The sequence below is a fragment of the Perognathus longimembris genome, chromosome 17 (assembly GCF_023159225.1).
Source record: "Perognathus longimembris pacificus isolate PPM17 chromosome 17, ASM2315922v1, whole genome shotgun sequence".
Lineage (NCBI taxonomy): Eukaryota > Metazoa > Chordata > Mammalia > Rodentia > Heteromyidae > Perognathus > Perognathus longimembris.
This window is the reverse complement of record NC_063177.1, coordinates 33,897,901-33,910,711: the sequence shown is the minus strand read 5'-3', so window position 1 is coordinate 33,910,711 and position 12,811 is coordinate 33,897,901. Positions and strand designations below refer to the sequence as shown.

Below are 12,811 nucleotides of genomic sequence, written 5' to 3'. Positions count from 1 at the left end.
TTTAGCAAATATTTGTGGTTATACTCTAGTCTCTACTATGTTGAGGGTTTTGTTTCCCAACATTAACTCCTAGATCAATAAAAAGTTGAGGGGCTTGGAATATGGCAAGAGTGTTTTCCTTGTATACATTAAGCCCTGGGTTCAGTTTCCTCAGCACCACATATATAGAAGAGGCCAGGAGTGGTGCTGTGGCTCAAGTGGCAGAGTGCTAGCCTTGAAAAGAAGCCAGGAACAGTGCTCAGACCCTGAGTTCAAGCTCCAGGACTGGCAAAAAAGAAAAAAAGAAAGAAAGAAAAAGAAAAAAAATCGAGCCAGGTATTGGTGGTTTATGCCTATGACCTCGGCTATTCAAGAGGTCAAGACCTGATGTGGTTCAAAGCCAGCCTAAACATAAGAAAGTTTGTGAGACTAATCTCCAGCTAACCTTCAAAAAGCCAGCAAAGTTACCCAAGCCATGGCTGGGCTGTGTTAGGTACAGTGGTTCTGAAAGCATTGGGTTGCTAATTCACATGGCTCACACCCTTACTAGATCCATACTGCTGCCACTTGCTGCATATATTCCAAGTTTATGTTTTTGTCTAGTCAATAGGTTGCTCTTAGTCTGATGTTGTCGTTTGGAAGTTGCAACCCTGCAGTAGTGTGTTAGTCAAGCTTCCTAGGTGATACTTGTTTGCCAACAAGTAGAATGGAGTCTCAGCCCCTCTGCTCTGGCAAGCTTGTCTTGGCCTTACTACTGGGTTGGAAGTTTTGTAGGACCTGGGATCAGACTCTATGGCTCAGATTCAAAGGTAGGCTTCAGTAGGAAGCAGATCTGCAGGATGAGGCCCCCTCCGCACTGTCCTCTCCCCCATTCATGTCACTGAAGCACTAGCTGTGGGAACTCCTGACATTGTTCTTGTTCCCTTCCTTTCTCTGTGGTTAGCTCAGTCTGCTGCCTTGAGCTTTGAAGTTTCTTTGTAATCCCCCTGAAGTCAAGAACTGAATTTGGGCCAGGCTGGAGATGGGATGTGAGTGGGCTGCAGTGCAGGCAGGCTGGCATCAGAGCTGCATAATACTTGCCCTGGAGAGTCTGGGCAGAGGCTTTTGTATTTTGTTGCCCATGTGCTTGGTTTCTAGGGCAACCATTAGAGGTGGAATCAAGACTAAAGGATAGCCAATTAGCACCAAGAGCTCAGTTACCTGGGCCAATGGGAAGTAAAGTAGAAGGTGATCTGAGACAGAGAACACAGAGAACAGCTGGAGCTCCCCTAGTTAGTGATCAGGCTTAACAGAAGCTGCGTCGGTTCCAGCCAACCCCTTTTCGGGGGGGGGGGGGGGGGAGAAGGGGAAGGCCCTTGTGGTTGCCAGGCACATCGTCTATAGGGTACTAGGCCATAGCCTGGTACCGACTAGAATAAGCAGAACAGGAGAAGTGGAAAACCCAGAAAACTGCACAGCTGCCTAGCTCTAGAAGAGGGTGATAATCTAGACTGATTCCTGGATGGATATAGTCCAGTGAGAGGCTGGCCCTGAAGTCTGCTAGTTGCAATCAAAGTCAGTGTCTTTTCTTGGCTTTGCTTCTCCACATAATGGGCAACAGCTTCCTGACCACAGTCATAAGCCCTGGCTAGCACCTTCTGCCATTCCCACAGGGTTGGGGCAAAAGTGCCCTTGGCTTCTCACTGAGCTAGATACCCAGCCTCATCAATAAGGTCACCTAGAGCACATTCCTCCTCAAGCCACTTGGGAAGAATGCTGTGTATGGGAACTCTGTGACCCCAGAGTACTGAGATCCACATTGCCAGTCTTTTTGTTGTTGTTGTTGTTGGCCTTAACGCTTGAATTCAGGGCATGGGTGCTATCGCTGAACTTTTGTGCTCAAGGCTAGCACTGTACCGCTTTAAGCCACTTACAAGTTTCTGGTGATTAATTGGAGATTAGAGTCTCACAGACTTTCCTGCCTGGGGTGGCATCAAACCAGGATCCTCAGATCTTAGCTTCCTGAGTAGCTAGGATTACGGGCATGAGCCACCAGGTGCCCAGCAAGGTTGCCAGTCTTGAATAGCAGCAGAAGGCTGGGTTCTAAAGATTCTCAGTCCAGGCTTTTAAGTTCTCTTTTGCCACGTCAAACCCATTCTTTCTTGGGATGTCTGCACCTTCCCTTCTCTAAGGTGTCCCTTTGTGAAGTCCCCCTTATAATACAACTCCTTCCGTGGGCGAAGGAAGGCAAGCTAAAACAGCTCTGGTCTGTTCCAGGGAGTTGGTACAGAAACAAAAGAGGAGCCGTCTGCACCTCAGTTTGCTTTGTGTGAAGCTAGGACCTTCCCACAGACCCAGGCTGCCCTGGCTGAGTCTCTGGGGGTGGTAATGTTCCTGCTGCTACCATGCAAGTGCCAACTTCACTGTTGCCAAGTCTTCCACTCCTGCCACTTCCCAACAAGCCCAGGCCAGCAATTCCAACATAAAGGCCCAACATTTCAGCCCATGAGAAGCAACAGTCCTGTAGGAAAGGGGTAAGGGCATCCAAGTCAGGCCCCTCCCTGGCCATTGTTAAGTAGTAGTCTGGGCCTGAACTTTCAGGATAGACAAAGATCTTTCCCTTGCAATCCCAGGGAAAAACTCAGAGCTGCTTCAGTGGGAGGAGCAAGCAGCTCCAGCACTGTCTGCTAACCCCAGGCACAGGGCACTGTATGGCACCCACAGAAGAAATTTTAAGCTGCTGCCTCCCAGGCTGACCCAACTCTGGTACCAGACCTGGGATCGAAGTGTGATCAGGAGGTGTGTTCTCTGGTCTCCTCCAAAGGACATCAAAGCTGCCTCCAGATGGGGAGTGGACCAGGAGAAAGGAAGATCTCTTTATCCCTTATATAAGTGCTTTTCAGAAATGTTGGGGGTCTGGGCTTCGGCCTGCAGCTTGGGAGAGGACTATATGGATGGGAAAAGAGGCACTGGGGACAAAAAGGTTCTTGGACTCTTGCACACACCGAATACTTCATGATCTACAGGACTGATCCCTCTCTTCCTCAGCACTGTGGCCCCACAGAGGTCCAGCCAACAGAAAGGCACTCAGTCCTGGAGCATGCAGGTGAGGAAGGAGCCTTGAGGCTGTCACCTAGGAAGGATGGAAGAGGTGTGTACCAGTGTCCTGAAATCAGGCAAGGAGCCTGTTGTGACTGGGTAAATAAAAAGAATTCAGGGCTGGAATATGGCTTAGTGGTAGAGTGCTTGCCTAGTGTGCATGAAGCCCTGAGTTCGATTCCTCAGTCCCACATACACAGAAAAAGCCATAAGTGGCACTGTGGCTCAAGTGGTAGAGACCTAGCCTCAAACAAAAGCAGCTCAGGGACAGTGCCTAAGCTGGGGTTCAAGCCCCAAGATTGGCAAAAAAAAAAAAAAAAAAAAAAAAAGGATTCAGGTGTGTCTCATACCTGTAATTCTAGCTACTCAGGAAGTTGAGATCTGAGGCTCCTGGTTCAAAGCCAGCCCAGGCAGATAAATCCAAGAGACTCGTTATCACCAGTTAACCAATGATGACCAATTAATGAGCAAAAAGTTGAAGTGGAGGTGAGGCTAAAAAATAAAAGTCAGAAGCCAGAAGTCAGTAGGTGCCAGTGGCTGTAATCTGTAATCTGACCCAGCAGATTAAGATCTGAGGACTGTAGTTTGAAGCCAGCCCAGGAAGGGAAGTCTATGAGTCTTATCTCCAATTAACCACCAAGCCAGAAGTGGAGCTGTGGCTCAAATAGAGTACAAGCAAGCCTTGGGCAAAAAAGCTAAGGGACAGCATCTAGGCCCTGAGTTCCATCCCTACTACTGGCACAAGGAAAAATAAAGGATTCAGGAGAGATGAAGTGGTGAGGGATTAAGGACACCTAGAGGGGCTTGAAGGGGAGAAAGGAGGGTGGGGTCCCAGGTACTAGCCTCACTGTTCACAAGGTCCTGGGTGGAACATGGGTAAGGATACTGCATGCCTCTTGAGTCTATGGGCCCTTTTGTTACAAGGAGTCCCAGAGGAGTGAGGTATTCTGTGTGTGGCTGTGGAGGAATCACCAGCTGCCCTAGTGGCGGTCAGCTTGCCTGTCCAGCTCTGAGTGTTTCACAGAAGGTCCATAACAGATTGGTCAGCTGATTGTACAACTTAAAGATCTGGGCCTACAGAGCTTTTTTGATACAATGTCCCACTAGACATTGGACAGAACAAGCTAATGGCTACTTAGATGAGTTCCCTACAATTCAGGTGAAGGCCCCACTTTACTTCTTCATATATAGGGAAGGTCTAACCCGGCCTAGAAAGTCCTACTGGGCTCCTGCCTGCAGCTTTTCAAGGAGCCCATGGCTCCAGGACCACTAGTTTCCTATTGCTGGGGAAGAGGCCTCTCCCTCCAGCTGCCAAGCTATGAGGTCAAGGTATTGCCTGGACCACCATCCAACCATGGCTCTGCTCTTCCAATCCAGGAGCAGCCCCTGCCCTGCTCAAGGAAACACTTATGTAGGAGGGAGTAACTACCTGTCCTGCCCCTACCTCTTTCCTCAGGGGACTGGAAGAGCCTCCATTCAGCTAAGCCTAAGTACCGAAGACCCTCAAGGTAGGACACCTGAGTGACCTTCACATATCCCAGGCCATGATTGCAAAGAATCTTTAGGAATTACAAGAGGGACATAGGCTTATAACACTGAGACGAGTGACATGTTCAAAATACAATGGGCAGGTAGAACAGTCCTTAGAAGGAAGTCATAGGTTCTTCCCGCCCCAACCCCCCTTCGGTGTAGGCCTTGAACTCAGGGCCTGAGCACTGTCCCTGAGTTCCTTTTGCTTAAAGCTAGCACTCTACCACTTTGAGCCACAGCTCCACTTCCAAGCCACAGGATTCTAAGCTGTTTTCTAGAAGTGAAACCACTAGCTTTGGGATTTAGTTTGACATAAACCAAGAGCCAAAAGCCAGGTGCTGGTGGCTCAAACATATAATTCTAGCTACTCAGGAGGCTGAGATCTGAGGTTTGCAGTTTGAAGCCAGGCAGGCAGGAAAAGTCTAAAAGGCTTTTTATCTCCAATAAATTACTCTGAAAAAAAGCTGTAAGTGGTGCTGTGGCTCAAGTGGTAGAGTGCTAGTGTTGAGCACAAAGAGGCTCAGGGACAGCCTAAGTTCAAGCCCCAGGACCAATAAAAAACAAAAACAAAAACCCACACAAACAACCCAGAAAAGCAAGTAGGTTCAGTGTGTCCAGTTGTTCAGGGGCTGGAAGAAGCCATTTGCTTCTCAGTTATGACTGAGCCAGCCATTTGCTACCTCACCTGTGGAAAAAACCCTCATTTTCATGTCAGGTGGGTGCTACACGAGCCTCAAGGGACCTGCTGCCTGAGCCTGCACAGTTGGTGGGGGTACCATGTAGCCATTCTTGGGGGTACGGCCTGGTCCCTCTCCATGTGTCAGGTGAAGAACACAGGTGTGTTGCTTCCTCTCTTGCTCCCTCCTCCCACAGATCAGAGCCTGGACTTTTAGGAGATCCACGAGGAAAGAAGTAGGGACACTCTAGAGCCCAAACTCCACTTCCTTCCCTGTAGAGGACAGTAACAGAGCAAGCCCCTGCAAACAACCAGCTCTCATTTCCTCCTTCCTGCTATACCCCCTTGACGTGCATGAAAGGATAAGAACCAACAAAGCAGTAGGCAGCCCATCTAGGTTTGTCCCCAATGCACACTGGGACTCTAGCCAGCTTTATTTAGCTTCAGACCTCCTACAGTTTCCCAGCATTGCAGAGTCCCTGACAACCACCATCCAGCAGACTTCTTCCTTGGAGGCCTTGTCACCTTAACCCTTGACTTCTGATGTCACACTCTCCTGTCACCTGGGCTCCAGTCTCTGTCTACAGGCCCCAGGACTTCAGAGCATGGCTACCAGTTTGAAGGTCCCCTCAGGTTTGGCAGGAACCACATGGACAAAAGTCTTGTAGAGCACAGCACCCTTGGGCAGCCTGGTGATCATATCCACAGCCTCCACGTTGTTGGGGTTGGGCACATACACCTCTTTAGTGTAGCGGACTATCCCTTCTTCCAGGGCATACAGGTACTTCTTCTTCCCCAGCCCCACCTGCAACACAGACCTGGTCAGCTGGAGGGACAAACAGTCCATCCCAGAATCTCAGACTTCTCAGAGCCAGGATCTGGGGCAGAAGGTGAGGTGGAGAGCTCCATCAAGGTTCTTTTTTTTTTTTTTTTTTTTTTTTTTTGCCAGTCCTGGGCCTTGGACTCAGGGCCTGAGCACTGTCCCTGGCTTCTTTTTTGCTCAAGGCTAGCACTCTGCCACTTGAGCCACAGCACCACTTCTGGCCATTTTCTGTATATGTGGTGCTGGGGAATCGATCCCAGGGCTTCATGTATACGAGGCAAGTGCTCTTGCCACTAGGCTATATCCCCAGCCCTCCATCAAGGTTCTTTTCCCCACTGTTCACCACTTCTTTGCTTCTTTGCTACTTATTTACTGACTCCATAACAGAAACAGAACTCTAACAGTCAATCCTGGTGGCTATTCTATCCCACAGGGCTAGTATTGTAGTCATGTCTCTACAGCTGGTCAGAGCCACACTGGAAAGATTCTAAAATCAGGCACAGGAGGATGCTGCAATTCACAGCCCCTAGAAACACACTTTTAGACTTAAAACCAGGTACAGGGACCCACACCTGCAATCCCAGCCTAGCGACTTCTTTTTTTTTTTTTTTGTCCTGGATGTTCTTTTTATTGGCCTGGATACTGTCCTTGAGCTCTTTTTGCTCAAGGCTAGAGCTCTACCACTTTGAGCCACAGCACCACTTCCAGTTTTCTGATGGTTAATTGGAAATAAGTCTTATGGACTTTCCTGCCCAGGCTGGCTCTGAACTGTGATCCTCAGCTCTCAGCCTCTTGAGTAGCTAGTATTACAAGTGTGAGCCACCAGTGCCCAGTTAGGGAATTTTTCTCTTTTTCTGTTTTTCATCTACAAACAGGGACAATTTTACAGGGTCCTCTTAAAGATCAGTAGTAATCATAATGATCTTAGAATACTACTTAGCCCAAAATATGCTAGCTTTTAGTATTATTTCACATATCCAATATCACATACATAATCAGTTTGCATCCAGTTAGCTTCATTGAAATAATTATAAGTTATAGCAGTCTTTCTTTATTAAAATTGCCAAAAAGTAGCTTGGACACGTTGAGTGCTTCTCAATGACAGCACTTGCCTGGCATGAGTGAAGGCCCTGGATTTCTGATTCCCAGTACAGAAAAAAAAATTACCAATGCAGCAATGAGGAGGTGAAAACTGATTACAAAAGAAACTAAGAGGGAGCTGGGAATATGGCCTAGTGGCAAGAGTGCTTGCCTCCTATACATGAAGCCCTGGGTTCAATTCCCCAGCACCACATATATAGAAAACGGCCAGAAGTGACGCTGTAGCTCAAGTGGCAGAGTGCTAGCCTTGAGCAAAAAGAAGCCAGGGACAGTGCTCAGGCCCTGAGTCCAAGGTCCAGGACTGGCACACACAAAAAAAGAAACTAAGAGAATGGGAGGTTGCTTTCAGAAGAAAAAAAAGAAAACTAGTACTTATTATGAAGAAGACAGTTCTGTTTTTAACAAAGAACTTCTCTACCTCATGAAGAAATCTCCATCTTATATAGCTCTGATTTTTCTTTAAAAACGTTTAAAGACAAGGTCTTGAGTAAGGATGGAGGGTGGGGGGAGGATAAGGGGTGACACTAACCAAGAAGACCTGGACTCCTGACTTATGGAATCACAACTCCTTTGTACAACTACTTAATAACAACTTTTTAAAAAGATATGGTCTTGATACTATGTGTTCTAGGCTGACTTTCCTTTCTTTTGTTTCCTGTCAGTACTGGGGTTTGAACTCAGGGCTTTGTGCTTACGTGGCTGGAACTCCAACATTTGAACCATGCCTCTAGCTTGGCCCTAGCTGGCTTCTGTTATACTCCACATGTTAGCCTCCTAAATAACTATAGGCATGAGCCACCAGAGTCTAGCTAGATCTGGAATTCTTGATCCTTCTACCTCTGCCTCCCAAGTGCTGAGATTATAAATATCAACTATCATACCTGGCTGGGTCTAATTTCTGATGCACACACAGAATTTTATTTATTAATCTCAAAATATCTTTCAACTAACTAAAAAAATGCGAAAGAAAAACTCTTAGAAACAATGACAAATAAACATTATTACAGTTATATTCTCTCTCTCTCTTTTTTTTTTTTTGCCAGTCCTGGGCCTTGGACTCAGGGCCTGAGCACTGTCCCTGGCTTCTCTTTGCTCAAGGCTAGCTCTTTGGCACTTGAGCCACAGCACCACTTCTGGCCGTTTTCTATATATGTGGTGCTAGGGAATCGAACCCAGGGCTTCATGTATACAAGTCAAGCACTCTTGCCACTAGGCCATATTCCCAGCCCACATTCTCAAGACTCAAAAAATTTCTGAAATTACATCTCATCCTTCAACAATTGAGAGTTACAGGGCTGGGAATGTGGCCTAGTGGTAGAGTGCTTACCTGGCATACATAAAGCCCTGGATTCAATTCCTCAGCACTACATATACAGAAAACACTAAAAGTGGTGCTGTGGCTCAAAGTGGTAGAGTGCTATAGCCTTGAGCAAAAAGAAGCCAGGGATAGTGCTCAAGCCCCGAGTTACAAGCCCCCACCCCACCCAAAAAAAACCCAAAACAAAAACAACAAAAAGAATTGAGAGTTAGAAAGGAAAGGTAAAAACAGAAGGCTAACAATACACTAAAGGCAGAATATATGTGTGTGTATGTGTATGTGTGTGTGTGTGTCTGTGTGTGTATACAGATACAGACTTCAAAATCACTGTTGTTATTGCTAATTTTAGTAGAAGAATTTATTGCATTTTATTCCAATGGAATTTAAAATGTCCTTTCAAATTATAAAAAGGGAAATGCTGGCCAGATGCTGGTGGCTCACACCTGTAATCCTAGCTACTCAGCGGTTGAGATCTGAGGACTACAGTAGTTCAAAACCAGCCCAGGCAAAGAAGTTCAAGAGAGTCTTACCTCCAACTGACCAGCAAAAAGACAGAAGTAGAGCTGTGGCTCAAGGGGTAGAGTGCTATCCTTGAGCAAAAAAAGAAGCTCAGGGACAATGAAAAAAAAAAGGGGGGGGGGATGCTTACTTTATTAAAATTATGGATTAGCTGGGTATCAGTGGCTTGTGCCTGTAATCTTACACAGGAGGCTGCAATCTGAAAAATCATGGCTTGAAGCCAGTCCAAGTAGACAAATCTGACAAAATGGACTAATGAAAACATTGAAAAACACATGGCATTTTGGTAGATCATTGTAACTTCAACATATTGCTTCTCAATCCTCAAGCAGCTGCAGTTACCCTATATGTCACATTATTTAACCTACCTTCATTTCCCAATGAAGAGAAAAATGGCCACATGGTGTGCAATGATCTAATGTTAATCTAATCTCAGTTATTATTTTAGCCCTACCATTCTCTTAAGATTTTGGCATTTTACCTGTAAAGTACAGATGATACTCACCTCACAGGGATGTGGTAATGAGAAAAAGCAGAAATAGGAATTAGCACAATGCTTGGCATGTGGTAATCACCCAATAAATGCAACTGTTTCTATTATTACTGTGCTTAAAAGTATGAAAAGATTGTCCTAGAAAAGGAGATGGGCGGGGGTGTTCACAGAGCAACTCACATGAGCACCTGGGTGCCAGCGGAAATGGCGCTGAGTCCCAATGATGTTGCCAGCATGAACATAATGACCTAGAAGAGAAGCCCATGGGTATGCTTACTGAGTCCAGATCATAACAACACAGCCTACTGCTAAGAAAACATGTTGTCCAAGTGCTGCATACAACTTCTAGGCCTGCTCCTGGTCAATAACAATTCTGAGACTGTATAACACAAGCAGTACCCCAACCTCATCCAGGAGCCTCTTTTCTAACTGCATGGCTAAGGCTCACTCCTCAGGTACTCTTACACCTTCTCAGGGCTTATGTGCCCCTTCAATCTACAGCCAAGTGCTACATGGGCTGAGGGAGAATCCAGGTACACTTGCATTGTTTTCTAGCTCTTCTAAGAAACAGTACGGGCAGCTGAGGTACATACTTACCTTCCCATTTCTTGATGCCAAAGCGTCTGCCTGGTGATTTTCCACCGAGGTTTTTGGAGCTACCACCTGTCTTCTTGGATGCGTATCTAACAGCAAGAGCTGTAGTCGGACTGGGACTAATCAGAGCTGTAACTATGAAGAAAACAGAGACTGTGTTCACAAAGACTCCTAAATATTTCTTGGCCTCTATGGACCTTAGGCTAAATTTACAGGTGGCAGGGGAGAAAGATATGTGAGGAAGACAAAAATACTAAGTGTGCTGGTTTTCAGGGAACACCCTGAAGTCCTTCTCTAGCGCCTGGATTAACATTTATTTTGAAAAGGAAAATGAACTACAACATTTGCTAACATAGAAGCCCCTCCTTGCGTGACAAGCCACCAGGGCTGGGTAGTTACTGCTATCAGAACACCTAACACAGAGGTGGCTTGTGGACCAGGGTCTTTAGAGAGGCTTTGAAGGTGTCTGAAGCCTAAGTTCAGAGTTCCCATTGCATGGGTTTCTCAAGTTTTCATCAGAACACAAACTGGTTTTTAACAAAGGACCAGAGATACCTTACAAAGAAACCAGGAGCCAGTAGCTCACATCTGTAGTCCTAGCAACTCAGGAGGCTGAGATCTGAGGATTTCAGTTCAAAGCTAGCTAAGGCAGAAAATTCCCCCAAGATTTTCATCTCCAATTAGTCAGCAGAAAACAGTGAAATTAACCAGTGGCAGTGTGACTCAAGTGGTATAACACTAGCCTTAAGCCAAAAAGCTCAGTAAGAATATAAGGCCCTGGGCTAGGAATGTGGTTTAGTGGTACAGTGCTTGCTTAGCATGTATGAACCCTGGGTTTGATTCCTCAGTACCACATAAGCAAAAAAAGCCAGAGGTAGTGTTGTGGCTCAAGTGGTAGAGTGCTAGCCTTGAGCAAGAGAAGCTCAGGGACAGAGCCCAGGCCTTGAGTTCAAGTCCTAGGACTGGCAAATATGTGTGTGTGTGTGTGTGTGTGTGTGTGTGTGTATACACACATATATACATATGCATATGTATATATGAGTTGAAGTTGTGGTACTGGGATGGACACACACATACACAGGAATTATGAAGACTTATTAAATGCTCGGCATCAGGGCTGGGAATATGGCCTAGTCGCAAAAAGTGCTCGCCTCGTTTATATGAAGCCCTGGGTTCGATTCCCCAGCAGCACCACATATATAGAAAACGGCCAGAAGTGGCGCTGTGGCTCAAGTGGCAGTATGCTAGCCTTGAGCAAAAAGAAGCCAGGGACAGTGCTCAGGCCCTGAGTGTAAGGCCCAGGACTGGCAAAAAATAAAATTAAATAAATAAATGTTTGGCATCAGATGTTTTATGAATGAGTGCCTAGGATTTTGCTTTTCCTACCTTACCTTCCTATTCCCCATCTTTCCCTTCACTGTAGATGATCTAACCAGCCATGATCTAACAAGCTGCTATACAAAAACCAAATTTTCCATCTGATTTTATGCATGCATTCATACATGCATTCATTCATCCATTCTGCATTGCTGGGGATGGAACCCAGGGCCTCATGCATAGTAACAGGCACTCTACCAATGAACTATATCCCATGCCCATACCCTTTTAAATTATGAAAGAACAATAGTTTGCGTCTCAAAATGTAATATTGAGCCATGCACCAGTGGCTCATGCCTGTATTCCTAGCTATTCAAGAGACTGAGATCTGAGGATCACAGTTCAAGGCCAGCCAGGGCAGGAAAATCCATGAGACTCTTAACTCCAATTAATCACAGAAAAAGCTGGAAGTAGCACTGTGGCTCAAATGGTAAAGCACTAGTCTTGAGTAAAAGGAGCTCAGGGACAGCATCCATGCCCAGAGGTCAATCCCCAGGACAGGCAAAAAAGAAAAAGAAAAAAAAGAGGAAGTAATATTGGATCACTCTCTCTGTACAAGGCTAGGATAAGAGTCTCCTGGTCTTTCCTGCCAGGGCTGGTTTTGAAATGTGATCCTCAGATCTCAGACTCCTGAGTAGCTATGAGTAGCTAGGATTACAGACGTGGGCCACCAGCACCTGGCACGAATTAACTTTTTTTTCTTTTTGGCCAGTCCTAGGCCATGAACTCAGGGCCTGAGCACTGTCCCTGGCTTCTTTTTTGCTCGAGGCTAGCACTCTGCCACTTGAGCCACAGCGCCCCTTCTGGCCGTTTTCTGTATATGTGGTGCTGAGGAATCGAACCCAGGGCTTCATGTATAGGAGGCAAGCACTCTTGCCACTAGGCCAAATTCCCAGCCCACGAATTAACTTTTTAAAGTTAAGTCTTCTTCATAAATGAAGCAATCCAATCCACATAAACCGAGGGAGGGGGAGGGGGTGCCCGAGTCCCAGTCACCCGGGAAAGCAGCAGCGAGGCCCCACGTCCGCCTAGCTTTAAAACCCCGCCTCGCCCCTATCCCTCCACCCCTGCTCCGTTTGCCGCCCCGCCCAGGACGCGTCACGTGTTCGGCCCCAGCGCCCTTCCGACCTCGCTTGTCCCCACACTTTCCCAGCGGGACCAGTTTCCACGCCCCCACATCCCCGATCCTGCCTCTACACTCGTTCGCCCCATCATTGCTACAGCGTCCCGTTACCGGCTGCTCGCGTCCACAGCGCCAGCACCGCCGACGCCATGTTTGCCCGACAACCACGTCCGGTCTTGGAAGCCTATTTCCGCTACCGG

At 46.8% G+C, this 12,811-nt stretch overlaps 1 protein-coding gene across 2 annotated transcripts; it reads right to left on the bottom strand.

Moving 5' to 3' along the window:
* Nucleotides 1-5,657: 5,657 nt before the first annotated feature.
* Mrpl27 (mitochondrial ribosomal protein L27) lies at nucleotides 5,658-12,805 on the bottom strand. 2 transcript variants are annotated; one of them, XM_048366525.1, is made up of 4 exons: nucleotides 12,723-12,805; nucleotides 10,115-10,246; nucleotides 9,698-9,765; nucleotides 5,658-6,068 (listed from the first exon to the last, which is right to left on the bottom strand). In XM_048366525.1, the coding sequence occupies exons 1-4, from the start codon at nucleotides 12,760-12,762 to the stop codon at nucleotides 5,862-5,864; spliced, it is 447 nt and encodes a 148-aa protein (XP_048222482.1). In that variant the 5' UTR covers nucleotides 12,763-12,805; the 3' UTR covers nucleotides 5,658-5,861. The 2 variants fall into 2 exon arrangements, with proteins under 2 accessions (XP_048222482.1, XP_048222483.1); XM_048366526.1 differs by having other exon boundaries at nucleotides 10,115-10,240; nucleotides 12,723-12,788.
* Between the last annotated feature and the right edge of the window lie 6 nt (nucleotides 12,806-12,811).